The 14205-nt window shown below is 64.4% G+C and overlaps 2 protein-coding genes across 15 annotated transcripts in view; both read right to left on the reverse strand.

Moving 5' to 3' along the window:
* On the reverse strand, positions 1-9183 carry CARD9 (caspase recruitment domain family member 9). Of its 7 annotated transcripts, XM_049895470.1 has the most exons (13): positions 9106-9183; positions 7557-7764; positions 6844-6981; positions 6098-6402; positions 5839-6018; positions 5533-5676; positions 5070-5195; positions 3387-3578; positions 2892-2933; positions 2526-2574; positions 1260-1336; positions 611-687; positions 1-441 (listed from the first exon to the last, which is right to left on the reverse strand). In XM_049895470.1, exons 2-13 carry the CDS (start codon positions 7738-7740, stop codon positions 342-344), a joined length of 1614 nt encoding a protein of 537 aa, XP_049751427.1. In that variant the 5' UTR covers positions 7741-7764; positions 9106-9183; the 3' UTR covers positions 1-341. The 7 variants fall into 7 exon arrangements, with proteins under 7 accessions (XP_049751427.1, XP_049751428.1, XP_049751429.1 ...); XM_049895471.1 differs by lacking the exon at positions 2892-2933; XM_049895472.1 differs by lacking the exon at positions 1-441 and having other exon boundaries at positions 610-687; positions 2518-2574.
* The window catches only part of SNAPC4 (small nuclear RNA activating complex polypeptide 4), a 27229-nt gene continuing 22173 nt past the window's right edge, over positions 9150-14205 (reverse strand). For 6 of the 8 annotated variants that reach the window (XM_049895454.1, XM_049895455.1, XM_049895456.1 and 3 more), the window contains 3 exons: positions 12225-13927; positions 11215-11320; positions 9272-10967 (listed from right to left, as the gene is read on the reverse strand). In XM_049895454.1, the coding sequence (XP_049751411.1) occupies positions 11219-11320; positions 12225-13927 (1805 nt within the window). In that variant the 3' untranslated portion in view covers positions 9272-10967; positions 11215-11218. Of the gene's footprint in view, positions 9236-9271; positions 10968-11204; positions 11321-12224; positions 13928-14205 lie in introns of those variants that run through there. The other 2 variants (XM_049895459.1, XM_049895460.1) reach the window with 2 other exon arrangements.

The raw sequence follows: 14205 nt of genomic DNA on the forward strand, positions 1-14205 counted from the left end.
GGCGGGACATCCGCGAGTCGCTTTTATTAGCTGCACTTTCCAGTTTTTACAGCGAACACGTGCTATATAACAAACATAGAGCAAGACTTTAAAAACCACACAGGTGTGCGCGCACCGACACGGGAAGGCACCCCTAGCGACAGCGGCGGTCTCCCGGCTCTCGGGTCGTCGTCAGCTCCGGGGAAGCCTGCGGGGCCAGCTGTCCACGCCGCGCACCGCCGCCGGCCGCCTCGGGCTCCTCCTCCCGGGACGGGGCTGGCCGGGCCGCCCGGTGAAGGCCGCGCGCTGGGGCGGCCACCTGACGGCGTCACCTGCCGCGTGGGCGCCCGCGGCCTGGCGGGCTAGGAGCCCTCCGTGTCCGTGTTGTCGCTGCCGGTGGTGTTCTCCCAGTCCACCTCCCCCTGCCGCAGGCCGTTCTGCATCTTGCGGAGGGCCCGCTTCCTGTGGGGAGGCACAGGTTGCAGGTGTCTGCAGGTGGAGCTTGTCCCTGCTGCAGAGGCATGGTGACCCGCCTGCTGCCTCACCCCTGCCCACTGCCCCCACACAAGGCCTTCGCACCTGCGCCTGCTGCCTCACCCCTGCCCACTGCCCCCACCCAAGGCCTTCGCACCTGCGGTAGTTCTCGAAGCTCTCCTTGAGCCGCCGACGCTCCTTCTCAGGGGGCTCCCCGCCACTCAGTCCTGTGCCCTACAGAAGGAGGAGCTCAGACTCTGGGGGTCCCGCACCCTCAGCTCAACAGGAGATGAGCTCCCAGCTGGCCCTGAGTGCCCGGCACCTGTGAGTAAGTCGGCAGTGGGCAGAGGGGCCAGGAGGCCCAGTCGGGCTGAGTTAGGGCACAGCACTGGCAGGCCAGTCTCCTCCAGGGATAAAAAGGAACCCATATGCAGGACTCAGCGAGGTGGACAGTGAGCTGGCTGCCCACTCGGGTTAGCACCGCACTCCCTGCGGAGCCCCCCAGGCAGCCAGCCCCTAGCTGGGGCCACCCACCTCCATGCCCACCCCTTGGCCTGTGGCTTTGTCCCGTGGGAAGGGCTCACTCACGTCAACCACTCCACCCTCCAAGGCCATTGGCAGAGACTCTGGTCACCCCCACCCTGAGCTGTTCAGGGGTCACTGGGGACAGGCTGAGGAACTGACCTCCCATGATCACAGTGATGTGGACGGAGGGCCCCCACAGAAGCAGAGGGACCCCTATGCCTGGGAGGGAGACCTGAGCCCTGGCCGGGACTGTGGGTAGCAGGAACCCTGGGCAGCCTTACGTTGGGGGTCAGTGAAAGCTGCTCCTTCTGCAGAGCCACCAAGGGTTGCTCCAGGCTCTGCCCCTCAGCCGGGCCACCTGGAAGCAGAGTCATGCCTGTCAGCCCTGCCCACGGCTGGGACTCTGGGCCACACGGGCCCTCCATCGCCTCACCCTGGATTCTGCAGCACGTTCTGGGGCCAGTCTCACAAGATCTCCTGGGACCCTCACCCTTGCATCAGTGATGGAGCCAATGAGGAATGCCCATTTTACCGACAAGGAAACCAAGGCCCACTCCTTGCTCCCAGAGTGGCCCTCAGGCCAGGGCAGGGGCTGCTCCTCCTACTGACCTGCCCGAGGTTTGCCCACTTGTGCCCATCTCCTCCTGGGTCACTCCCACCCCTGCCCCATGTGGGACTCTACAATCTTAAGTCCACATCTTTTGCGTAACAGCAGACGGCTGGCCGACCCCCCACTTCTCCATTTTGCTGCCGGTTCTTCCCCTTCCCGCCTTAGGAGTGGGGGTTAGGCCTGACTCTGAGGAAGTCTGTCTGACTTCCCACAAAAGCTCCCGGGCAACACTACTTCCCCCCTCCCCTGGGGCCCCAGCAAAGCACAGGGGTCTTCCTGGATACCCCGGGACCCCCACCTGTCAGCTCCTCCTGCTGAGCAAGTCCTCTGCCAACCCCTGTCACCACCCCAGCCATCACCCTGGTCATAGGTACATGGTCACTGCTTCACCCTGTGCCCTAGTCCTGACCACTGGGATGAGCGTGGATCCTGCACCATGACCTCCATCCTCAGGCCCCCGCACCCGCCCCCCAACACCGCTGGCTGACTGCAGGCCTCCTCCCTCTTGGGGTCCTTATCTCCCACCCAGCCTCCCACAGGGGGGCCATTGAGGGTGCTTGTCTGTGAACTTTGAGCCCTGAGCCCAAAGGAACCCCCACAGTGAAGACTCCGCACACTGATGACAGGCGCCTGATCCGCTGACCACCAGCATGCCAGCTGGGCCCAGGTTTGCGGTGGGCTCTTGGGAGCTAGCTGGTGCCCTCAAGCAGATTGCCTCCTCCTGGCCCTGGTTTCCCCATCTGTGAGGTGAGGGTTGGAGAACCCACTGCGCCTGGTGAGGGCTGTGTCTCCAGCTGTGCTTGGGCATCAGGGAAGGGCACCAGCTCCCAAGACCACGCTTCAGGGCAATGAGGGGCCTCAACCCCAAGACCCCGAGACCAGGCCTGAGGCTCAGCCCTCCCCTACATGTGGCAGGCACCTATGCTCACCTCCTCACCTTTGTCAGAGAGCTGGGCGTCCTCCTCTAGGCCCTGGGGCAGTGAGAGCTGCCGAAGACAGAGGGGTCACTGGTCACCCTCTCCCCATGTCCTGTGTCCCACTGCCCAGCTATTTCCTGGGACTTGTGCCTCGCAGCCCTGTGCACGCCTGCCCCTGCCCCTGCTCCTGAGCAAGCAGCTCCTTGGGGGCTGCATGCTCCTCTGCCGACCCGGCCAGTGTGGGAAGGAGGAGCAGCTACCCACAGGACACCTCGCCAGTTCCTAGAGCAGGCGGGGTGCCGGGCCTGGCCCAGCGGTCCGGTGGGAGGCTGCCAGCTGTGAGCCTCAGGGGGCCCAGCCCGGCACCCACCTGGCGGCCCACTCACCTCCCGGGAGCTCCTAGGAGAGCTGTCCTCCAGGTCGGAGCTCTGCGGGCACAGGCGGGCTGGGTTGGCAGGACTGGGCCATGGTGCCCCCAACCCCAGAAAGCACAAGGACCCCTGGCCAGCCCATGCCCACCCTGGGCTCCTCTCTACACCCTGCTCCTGCCCAAAAGGTCCTCCTCCCCTGACACACCCAGAGCAGCCTGTGGGGTCCATCGGGTGGTTGTCACCTTGGTCATAGCCACTGTCCGGGGCCCCACTTCATGCACAGGCCCTGAAAGCTATGTCCATACCCCTCGGCCCACTGTCAGAAGGGGCCTCAATCAGGGTGACCCAACCCCACAGAGGAGAATGCCAGGCCTTGTGGAGCAATGGCCAGGCCAGGCTCGGGTCAGTCTGGCTCCTTCCTGGCCCTGGGTTCTCCGGGTCACACCACCTGGGTTCCACCTGTGGCCCAATTACTGTGCCCCCAGCCCCCGAGGCCAGCCCCAGGCCCACCAGGACAAGTGTCTCCAGCTGCTGTCGTTTTAGGCGGCCCTCCGCGGCCAGCAGCTGGCCCTCACGCTGGAACAGCTGCAGCTGGAGCTCATCTGCCTTCTCGCCCAGCTCGCGGATACGCTTCCGCAGCCTGTCCTTCTCCTGCAGGCACCGTGCCTGCTGCGTGTGCAGCTCCTCTCGAGTCACCACGGCCTGCGGGACAGGGACAGGCCAGGTGGACCAGAGCACAGAGCCGTCCAGCCAACCAGGCCATTCGCTGCGCCGCACGGCCTCAACCAGCTTCTAGGAAAGTCCCCACAAAACTTCCAGCAGCAAGAAGACCCAGAGCAGGGGGCCCCGTGGGGACGCGCTTCCTCTTGGGTCAGTATTAGGTGCGCAAAGCAGCGGGGCTCCCGGTGGGAAGCGTGGAGGAGGAGACTAGCTCTCCACATCCCAGCCTCCCTCGGGGCAATCCTGCTGGCCCTCCACGCCTTCTCCCAGCTCCTCCATCCCAGGCAGCACTGGGCTTCAGCACAGATTATGCCCCCAGCCCCTACGTGCGTGTGAATGTTGTGTGGTTTTACGTCCTGGCCGCGGTTGTTAACATCTGTGCAGCATTCCTCAAAAATGAGCACAGTGCACTCTACCACCCCACCCCTGTTGGGACACTGAGGTGGCCCCCATTTTTGCTATCCCCCAAATCTTGTGCCAAACAGCCACATCTGGCTTTCTCTGCATTACTGGCTGTTGCCACAAGAAAGGTTTCTAGAACTGGTATTGCTGCCTTAAAAATAATCTAGATTTTAAGACTCTTGAGTCGGAATCAACTCTACAGCAATGGATTTGGTTGGTACAAGTTGTCAAATTAACCTCCAGAATTTTGTTGAAGCAGCAGCGGTCACTGGAAAGAATGAGAAACAACGTCCGTGACCGTGACCGGTGTTTGGGAGACCGAAGCATGCCTCCGCCACACCCCAGGATGCAGGATGCCGGCCCAAGTTCATGAGAACACAGGCGGTCAACACGTCCAGGACTTCTTAAGTTAAAAAACTATCCACAAAAACAAGGCAGACAGAACGATGTGTATGTCGAAGGAAGCCTGGGGGTACAGCCAGAGCGTAGACAGGCGTTTCCTGGGAGCAGGCAGGCTGGGTGATATGGGAAGGGCTGTTACCTTTTCTTGCACTCTTTGTTATTTACATTTTCGCACTGAGCAGCGTGTGTTACAGATTGAAGTTCTGTGAACATGAACTTGTTTGGACACAAGGTCTCTGCAGATGTTATCAGTTAACATGTGGTCACACGGGGTAGGGGGGCGGGTCCTAATCCGATGAGTAGGGCAATCCTTATGAGAGAGGAGATGCACAGAGACAGGGGTACCAAGGGAGAAGGCCTTGTGGAGACAGAGGCGGAGACTGAGCGATGCTGCCACAAGCCAAGGAACGCCAGGAGCTGGAAGCACAGCCCTGCCCACACCCTGAATTCAGACCTGGGCCTCAGAGTTGCAAGGATAAACGTCCACTGTTGTAAGCCCCCAGGTGTGGCCTTTTGTCACGGCCGCCCTGGGACACTCATGCTGCATCACTGTGTCTCTAGAAGCACTTGGACCGCCGTCCTCTGAGCCTGGAGAACACTCCGGCCCTGTGCCCTCGCCCGTGCTGGCAGGACAGTGCTCATGCAGCCCTGGCAGGGCGAAGTGCCTACCTGATCCCTCTCAATGGCCACCTCCTCCATCTGCTGCAGGACAGCCTCGATGCGGTCCTTGTACATCTTGGAGTCCTTGCGCAGGGCCAGGCACTGTAGCTCGAACATCTCCTTCTCCTCCACGCACTGCGGGGCACAGAGCTCAGCCCAGCCTCTGCCCACGTACCAGCCCCGGGTGTACTTGGGGTGCGGGAGGGGGTCGGCTGGGGGAGGGAGGCTGCGTGGGCAGGGCTGCTGGGCTGTCACGGAGATGCTGGCCGAGGCTGCGGGTCTTCTTGGGCACCGTGAGCCTAGACCTGGGCCTTGGTCATTCTGGGGGAGTGGGGCAAGAGGGCCGCGGCCTGTGCCTCCGGTAAGACAGGAAGCGGGGCATCTAGCCAAGTGCCTCCCCTACCTTCTGGACACCCTGGTCCCCCAGCCTCGCTCCCCCACCCAGCAGATCCGTCTCCGCCCCGCTGCGCACCCTGGCCCGCTGGGCCTCGGCCTGGCGCAGGTCCTTGCGCAGGGAGAAGATGATGCTGGCCTGCTCCTGGTGGTCACGCAGGGCCTGCCTCCAGTCCTCCTCCAGCACCTGGATGTAGGTGCCGCTCCTGTCCCGCCTCCTGTCCTGTGTGGGTGACGGAGGATGTCATGGTGGTGCCCGGCCTGGGGCCTGGGGCCTGTCCTGCTCGGGCAGTGCCCCCTCTGCTCTTGGCCCCCAAGGCCGGCCCTGCCTGCACAGCGCCCTTCGCCCTCCCCCAGCCCCCGCAGTCCCCCCATGGCACCGCACCTGGGCGGAGGCCTCCAGCCCCTGCACTCGGGCCTGCAGCAGGGCCTTCTCCTGCTGCAGCTCCCACAGCAGCTCCTGGCTGGGCCGCTGCTCCATGGCGTGCCGCAGCTTCAGCGTGTGCTTGCGTTCCACCGTGCAGTCGTCTTCTGCCTTCATGAGGCTGTGCTTGAGCCGGTCCACCTGCGGGCGCCCGCCGTCAACCACTGCCCAGAGGCCAGCCCCAGCCCGGACACCCCACCTGGCCCCCCACGGCATCCACCTCCAGCTGCAGGTCGCGGTTGCGCATGAGGGCCGCGCCCTTCTCCTCACTCTGACGTGCCAGCCGCAGGGCCAGGTCGTGGTTCTCCTCCTTGCAGCGCTTGAGCTCACGCCCGAGGGCTTCGCACTCCTCCTTCAGCCGCTGCACGCGCTCCTGGTGCTTGCGAAGCAGGCTGTCCTTGACCCGCAGCTCCTCGGCGAAGTCGTCCTTGGAGGTCAGCAGCGCCGTCAGCTCCTGCACCTTCTTCTGCAGCTTTAGCACCTCGCTCATCAGCAGCTGCGTCAGGCCCGACTCCCCCGAGGCGTCTGCGGCCACAGCAGGCAGGTGAGGGCGATGCTGGGCCCCGGGCCGCTGCTCATCGGCCCCGTGAGCGAGAGCAGGGCCCGGGGGTGCTTCTCCTCCTCCCGCCAATGGGCTCCAGGTTCCACGGTCATCTTCCGCCCCCTGGCCTGCCTCCCCACGCCCCCGCCCCAGTCTGGAGGCCAGAAAGCTGGCCCTGGACAGTCAGGGTTCACCCAGCGAGTCAGACACAAGAGGCCCTGACGGACCCACCCCTTCGTCCAGCCTCTGCCCTCCATGACCAGCATTGGGAGACACAGGGAGTGCGGGGGTGGGGACCAAGACTGCCCCTGACACTGGCAGGCAGGTCCACTCCACACTATTCATACAGAGCTTCCTTCACCCCCAATTTAGAGTTTGGGAGGCCTGCCTGGCCCCGCCCCCACCCAGGCAGCCCCGAGCCCCACCTATGATCATGGAGAAGACGCGGGCCGGCTCCTTGCCAGTGACCTTCTTGTACAGCTGTGGGTAGTAGAGCTCCAGGCTCTCCAGGAAGGCCACGTAGCCCCTGTGGCCCGTCCGCTGCAGGATGTCCAGGAGGACGCCTGTAACCAGGGGGCAGCTGGGATGGGGCAGAGGTGCTCAGAGGGGCTAGGGAGGTGCCCCCAGAGGGGCCGGTGGGGGGCAGGGCAGCGGTGCCCAGAAGGGTTGGGGTGGGGTATCCAGATGGGTTCGTGGGGGACAGAGCTGGGTCCCCCAGAGGGGGTGGTGGGGGGCGGGGTGGAGTGCCCCAGAGGGGCCGGTGGGGGGCAGGGCGGAGGCGCCCAGAGGGGCTGGGGTGGGGAGTCCCCCCAGAGGCGCCAGTGTGGTCGGGGCGGCGGTGCTCAGAGGGGTTGGCAGGGGTGGGGGGGGTCACCCAGAGGGGCTGGCAGGGGGCAGGGTGGGGTGTCTCCCCAGGGACCCATGGTTGAGCTCCGGGCTGCCATGACACTGCCTGCCACTTCATCCCTGTGGTCCCAGAGGCCCTGGGCTGGGGGAAGGCTGCGCCCACCCCTTGGGGTGGCGACCTGCCTGTGTCAGCAGCACGCGCCAACAGGACAGGGTCGGGGGCGTGGGGGCCTCAGGCGCAGAGGTAGGCGGGCAGACGGGCCCCCAGGGCTGGGCCCGGCGTGGCACTGACCCACTTTGCGCTTGCGGATGACCAGGCTGGGGTCGCTGAGCACCTGCTCCTCGTCGTCAGGGTTGAGGACTTTGCACTGGCGCAGGTACGGCGTGATGCGGGAGGGGTCGATGACTGAGATGAGCTTCACCCGAAAACCCTCCAGGGCGCTCCAGCACTCATCCTCGTTCTCATAGTCCGACATGGCGGGAGAGGACACACCAGTGGCCTGTGGTGGTGGGCAGACAGATGGTGGATTTCAGCCTCACCCCGCATCCCCTCTCTGGCCATCAGGTAGGCAGGGCTGCAGTCTCTCAGGGCACCCACCCCCAAGCTTCCCCCCAGTCACCCTACAGAGACGCCGGGATAGGTAGACACCCCAGTATCGCGTGCTGTGCCTGCGGAGGCACCCCTCGCAGAGAGGAGGAGCTGCTGGCCCTGGATGCTGCCCTGGCTGGACAAACCTCACCCAGCAGTCCTTAGCCAGCAGTGCCTGGGCTGGCGGGAAGTCGGGTACAGGTTGGAATGTGGCCCTCCCGCCTTCGCAGCCCCATAGAAGCCTGGCCATGCAGACTTCCTCATTTCCTAGAGTGACGACAGGCTGTGTCACGCCAGCTCTGGCCCCAGCCCCCATGCCCCCTCCTGTGGCTAGTGGGGTAGTGATGCAATAGGGTGGGCTCCCAGCCCTCCAGCAGCTGCCCCATGCTCCTACTTCGAGGCAGGAAGGGGCCCCACCAGGTGTCTGCCTGGCACCAGCACGAAGGGAGGGGCTGTGGGTGCACCGACGGGTGGCCTGGAATGCGGCTTTGCCGCCTTCTCTGGGTCCTGGGCCCCAGGAACCACCATTGTCGGGCTCCCCTCTCAGGTGACCTGGCTCCTGGCCACTTGTCAAGGGCCCAGGGAGGCAGGGCAGGGCTGTTCCCACTGTGGTCCCTCCACCTGCACAGGCGGAGCCTCCAAGACTGGGCTGGTCTCCCAGAGCAGCCTGTGGTCATGTCTCCCCCAGGTGTGGGGACCGTGCCCCTGGCCTCAGAATCCCCGGGTGCAGAGACAGAGCACCTAGCCTCAGAGCCCCCGGGGTATGGGGACAGGGCCCCTGGCCTCAGACAGAGCCCCCAGGTGTGGGGACCAGGCCTCCGGACCTTGACAGGGTCTCTAGCAGAGGTCTCAGCCCCCAGACTCTAGACCTGTCTGGATCAGCTCCCAGGGTGGGGTCGCTGCAGGCTTAGTCTGTGCAGACTTTCTGGGTCTCCGCACTGCCCCGCGAGGCCCAGGGGAAGAAGACGGCTGGCTAAGACCACTGGCTCTAGCTCCAGCAGCAGGGTCTCGCCCCCCAGAGTGCTCCTGGCCTCTCTAGCTCCCTCATTCTTTGGCTCATGGGTTGAAATACCCAGGCCCTCACCAAGTGCCATGGGGGTGAGGGCAGAGAGCAGGGTGCTGGCCTGCCCAACCGATTTTCAGGGAACCTCAGCGCCCAGGGGGATCTGCTTGGCTGTTGCTGCCCCGACCACCCAACAACAAGCTCCAGAGTGTCTTCCCAGCACCTCTGGGGAAGGATGCGGGTGCCCACCTGGGTCCTCTGTGTGCTGAGTGCTGCCCGCCAGCCGGCTGAGGCTCTGACGTGTGGGATGCTGCCGCAGCCTGGTGCCCAGGGAGGGTGGAGCCGAGGCCCCGGCACTTCCTGGTGGGTGCTGCTCTCCCTGCAGGGAGACATGGCCCGCCCCAATTCACCCAGTGGGGAAGTGCGAGTGCTGTTCTCAGAGGAAAGCCGCATGGAAAATACTGGAGTCTTCCCTACCATGGGGCCTCCTGGGCAGCGGCGCCTGGTGGGTAGAAGTGAGAGCAAAGGCCCTCCCGGGGGGTGGGTGATGCCAAGCCACCGTCCAGCTGCTCTGGCCAGGACATAGATGCTCTGTATCTGACACCTTTACTGGCCTTCTCCAGGACCAGCAACACAGAGCTGAGGGCCGAGGGCCAGGGTGTGGGTGGGGGAGGACTCTGCCAGGGACAAGGCCTACATCGTGGGGTCTAAAGAGGGCTCCACAGCCCCTGTGGGAGCTCACATACCCTCCAAGAGTGTCAACCCTGACACTCCATGGCCATCTCATCACCCGGCACCCTCAGCAATTCCCTTTCCCCACCCACACATGGCGACAGCGACGCAAGCTCCCGGGACACGGAGGCCATCACCATGGCCCCACAAATAAGTTTCAGAAGGGCTGCTGGCAGCAGGATGGACTGTGCCACTTCCAGGAGGAGCCGTGTCCCCAGCTGGGACACAGGGAACCCCAGAGGCCAGCACCTCACCCAGCACGTCCAGGTGACCGAGTTGCCTTAGGCCAGGCGCTGCAACAGCTACTGAGAAGGGGTGGGCCCGGCAGCTGCAGGAAGGGCTGAAACCAGGAGCAGGAGTCTCCCGACCCCACCTGCCTGAGCAGCGAACACCCCTCCTGTAGCTGCCCCCAGCCTCAGAGCCTAGCCTGGGGCTTTCTGTGCTCTGCCTCCTGGCCCTGTGGCCCCAACACAGCCAGGCACCTTGATCCAGGGGCCACCAGGCCCTCGGCATCTCAAAGCACCCAGTTTTTGTAACAAGGATGGCAACGATGTCTTCCTCTTGTGTGTGTTTGAGAATAAATGGTAAAAATGTCACGTTCTCTGGCCACATCAGATTCAAACTGGGAATCAGTAAATAAAGATGCCCAGAACACCCGAGTACTTGGATATCTAAAAAACACCCATAGGTCAGACCAAGTCACAAGGTTTAACAGCACACAGGGCACACAAAACCGCGGCCACAGATGTAGCCTGTGCAGAGACACCACGTGGCGGGTGGGGGGTACGACGAGGGCCGGCACTCAGCGTGGGCTGCTCAGCAGGGTGAGGGCATGGGGCAAGGGCACAGGGCTCAGCACACAGGCTCCCTCCACCTCTCTCTGAAGTCTTCCACAGTGACAAAGTTTTTTTAAAAAAAACCAAGAAGTGACAATGAGACCGTGCCTCACAGGCTGTGGCACCGTGAAACATGCCCGGGCGCAATGGTAGCTCTTCACTTTCAGCCCGTACGAGCCCACCAGCTGCTTGTGAACCAGCAAAACTATCTGCTTCTCCACTCCCCTGGCCAGCAAGGCCTGGGGTCAACGTCCCAGGCTCTGAGGGGCCCAGCCGCAAGCCCTCGTACCCCTGGCCCCCCAGGTTCTCCCCCAAGGATGGCACAGTGCAGAGCAAGGTCTGTGATTTGTTTGCTTTTCAATAAAAAAAATAGACATTTCTTTATTCCCCTAAATATTCAGATTTTCACTTGGGGCCAAACGAGCCCTCTGGTGAGGGGACATGAGGACGACACGGTGCAGACGAGAACAGCTAGTGCCTCTTCCCTCGTGCGGCAGCTCTGCCTGTCCTGAGAAGCAGTGGCTTCAGGCCAGGTGTGTCCTCCTGGAACACAAGCACACCCTGACAGGGGGTGTCCTGGGCCCCAGCAGGCCACAGGCACGCCCGCAGACCCCACAGACAAACGGTTGACAGGCACTGGGGCAGACTCCAGGCTGATCTGGGGACACCATGTGGGGGCATGGGGTGATCGAGGCTGTGGAAGGTGGACCTTCAAAGATGCTGACCAGGGCACTGGAGCCCTGAGGGTGGGTGCAGATAGGCCCCTCTCCAGCCCCTCACCTGGACTCACCTGCTCAGGACAGCCGCCTTCGCTTACGGCTGTGCCGTGTCCTGAGCACACGGAAGTCGTCGGGGGTGTCCAGGCAGCAGAGGGCTGAGCCCTGGCCGGGGCCTGGCTGAAATACAAGCAGAGGGGAAGGATGACCTCCAGCCTGAGTGGGGGGCGGGGGAGGCCCCTCGGAGTGTCCCTGGCCCCAGGCAGAGCCCTCCAGGCAGGGTTGGTGACAAGGGGGATGAGGGCGTGGTGGGCAAGGGAGGACCACATGGGGGTCCTGGCTTTCCGCTGAACCCCCTAACAATCCCAACAGTCTGCTGTCAACACTGAGGAACCTGCCTGCCACCTGGCCCTTCTGTCAGAGTCCCCGGTGGGCAGGACGGGGGGCTGTACACACGGATGGGGGACAACGGGGCCTTCGCCCCCCTGTATCTGGGGTCCCGTACGTAGCCCTTTGGGGTGGTGTTTCCCACCTTGCCCAGCCCAGGACATCCTGGGCTACAGCAATGCCCCTGGGAGAAGGGCCTGCCCCATCCCAGCAGCCCAGGCTGCACAGGGCCTGCAGCAGGGGGCGTGAACCCCCAGCCTCCTCCCTAGCTAGGCTGCAGACAGGATCCACCTCTGAGTTCTCCCCAGGGAACAAGGGGAGTGACTGCCTAAACAGCTTCAGAACACTCCTGCATGACCCCAGAGCCAACTGGTGTCCCCATGGTACGGGTTTGGCCACACCCTCACTGGCTGGGGCCACACAAGACTGTGGGGTAGGGGTGGGTCCTGGGGGAAGCAGCCCCCACCCCCAGCAGTTCCCTCAAACAAGGTGGTGTGGCCAGACACCAGCCCAGAAGGCAGGGCCTCCCTCCTGCCTTCCTCATCAGAGTCCACCCACAACTAGGGAGCTGGCCGGCTGCTTCCTCTTCAGAACTGGAGCCAACCCTCCCAGGGATGCACTCCCGCCCACACCCACATGCACATACAGCAGGTGGCTGGGCAGGGGGCTCGGCTGCTCCTGCCTGTCCCCACCTTACCTGCAGCCCCTCCAGGAGGCTGGAGGCTGTGCCGCCCTCCTCATCAGAGGGCTCGGGCTCCCCCAGGTCCTCGCTTTCACTCTCGGGGTATGGTCCGGCAGCAGCTGACAGGGTGGTGGAGACGCCGTGTGGGGGGAGAGTGGCCAGGAGGGCAGGCAGGGAGAAGGCCGCCAGGAAGCGGGCCTTGAGCAGCAAGTAGGCCGGGCTGTTCCCGAGCCGCATGTGTACCATCCCCAGCGCCGCCTGCAGGGCTCCGGCTGGGGACCTGTGCTCGTCCCCTGCTGCCCTGCCGGGCATCAGGGCAGCAGCCTTGTGCTCCAAAGCTTCCTTATGGAGCAGGAGACTGGCCAGGGCCCTCAGGGTGCACACGGTGGGGGGCTGGTAGGGCAATCTGTTCCCCAGGGGCGGCACACACACCCCCCGCTGCCCCCTCAACCACGCTTGCATGTCCACTGTGTCCTCTGAGGAGAGGAGGCTCAGGTCCAGGGTGCCCTTCTTAGGACCAGGCTGGGGTGAGGGTGGCTTCTCCAGGATTAGAGGGACCCCTGATCCGGAGGGGGGCCCAGGTGTCCCCGTTGGACAGCTCCCTGGGCCAGCATGACCGTGGGGAGGCAGGTGGCTAGGCTGGGGCAGCTCCTCTTCCGGGTGGCTGGACAGGAGTGGGGCCTGGGAGGCCATTACGGGTGGGGGAAGGGGCGCAGCAGTCTCTCTGGCCCCCCACACAGCTCCTGGGGAAGAAGGTCTCCCTGGGGCACAGACCACGTCCTCAGCTGCCTCTGCAGGACTGTGGCGTTTGGAGGGCGTTCTGGAGGGCAAGGCCTGGGTGCACTGGTTAGCCAGAGTCTCAGCTGGGGAGGGCAGCAGAGTCCCTGACGGTCCTGAGGCCGCAGACCCCGCAGGCTGGGGGGGGCCTACCATGGCCGGCACAGATATGCGCAGCAGCCCTGGGGCTGGGGTCCCCGCAGGCTGGGGGACGCCCACCATAGCCGGCATAGACAGAGGCAGCAACCCTGGGGCCGTAAGCACCCAGGTGACAGGCAGGGTGGTGCTGGCTGCCACACGAGTTGGCACCAGGCTGAAGGCAGGCAGCCGTGCAGGGCTGGGGGCTGCAGGGAGAAGGGGCGGCAGCTCAGGCAGACCCTGCTTCCGGGACGTGCGGAGGGCCTGTGACTGCCCCAGGACACTCTGCTGGCTGAGAAGGGGGCCCAACACTTGGCTTCTGGAGGCTTCGGGGGCTGAGCTCCTGGCCCCTGTGAGGGTGGGGGCTGGGGCTTGCAGGGAGCGGGGTTTCTCTTCTTTGGCTGGGGTCTGAGCGCCCTGCAAAAGGTCAGCAGTGCCTGGGGCAGCCCCTGTGGGGGCCCCAAGTCCTGGGAGCGCCACATTGCAAACAGCCAGTCCTGGGGCTGTAGGTCCTTGGGGGGCTGGCCGCAGAGCGGGCAGGGGGGCTCCAGGTGAGGAGATTAGCAGCTGGAGTGGGAGCGTCCTTGCACCCAGAGTGGTCCTCCTGGCCCGGGTCTCCCGCAGCCTCTTCTCCCGAAGTAACTCTGACACAGTCTTGGGCTTGGGCCGGGGGCCTGAGGGGGCTGGCGAGGGGGCCGGCAACGGGGTGGACTCGGGCTGGCGGGGTCCCAGCCCTCTGCTCCCTTTGTGGCCGGTGCTCTGCCTTACAGGTTCCTGAGTTGGTATGACTGGGACGAGGCCACCTGCAGGGGACAATGCAGACACAAGTGGTGCCAGAGCAGGGGCCTGGGTGCTGCAGTCCAGCTGTTGCTCCTGCCGGCCACATATGGCAGCCCCAGGACCTGTCAACGCCAGGCAGCGATGTCCAGGCAGCCCGCCCGACCCCGAAGAGGCCCGGCCTGTCTACCACCTCTTGTCCCAGACTGTGACCACCCTCGGAAGAGGGCTCAGAACCACTGTTGCCCTCCTGCTGGCCTGGGGAGGGGTTCCCTCCTCCTAGAGCTGGGCCGGCCATGCCAGG

The sequence above is a fragment of the Elephas maximus genome, chromosome 9 (assembly GCF_024166365.1).
Source record: "Elephas maximus indicus isolate mEleMax1 chromosome 9, mEleMax1 primary haplotype, whole genome shotgun sequence".
NCBI classification, from domain to species: Eukaryota; Metazoa; Chordata; class Mammalia; order Proboscidea; family Elephantidae; genus Elephas; species Elephas maximus.

What these genes read in the sequence shown, in the direction of transcription:
- CARD9 (XM_049895466.1), bottom strand. Translation starts at nt 7,740, where the DNA reads ATGTCGGACTATGAGAACGAGGATGAGTGCTGGAGCGCCCTGGAGGGT. An exon ending in CGTCTTCTCCATGATCATAG is followed by an intron (nt 6,403 to 6,843) that starts GTGGGGCTCGGG and finishes CTGTGGCCGCAG; the next exon opens with ACGCCTCGGGGGAGTCGGGC. An exon ending in ACCGCGACCTGCAGCTGGAG is followed by an intron (nt 6,019 to 6,097) that starts GTGGATGCCGTG and finishes GGGCGCCCGCAG; the next exon opens with GTGGACCGGCTCAAGCACAG.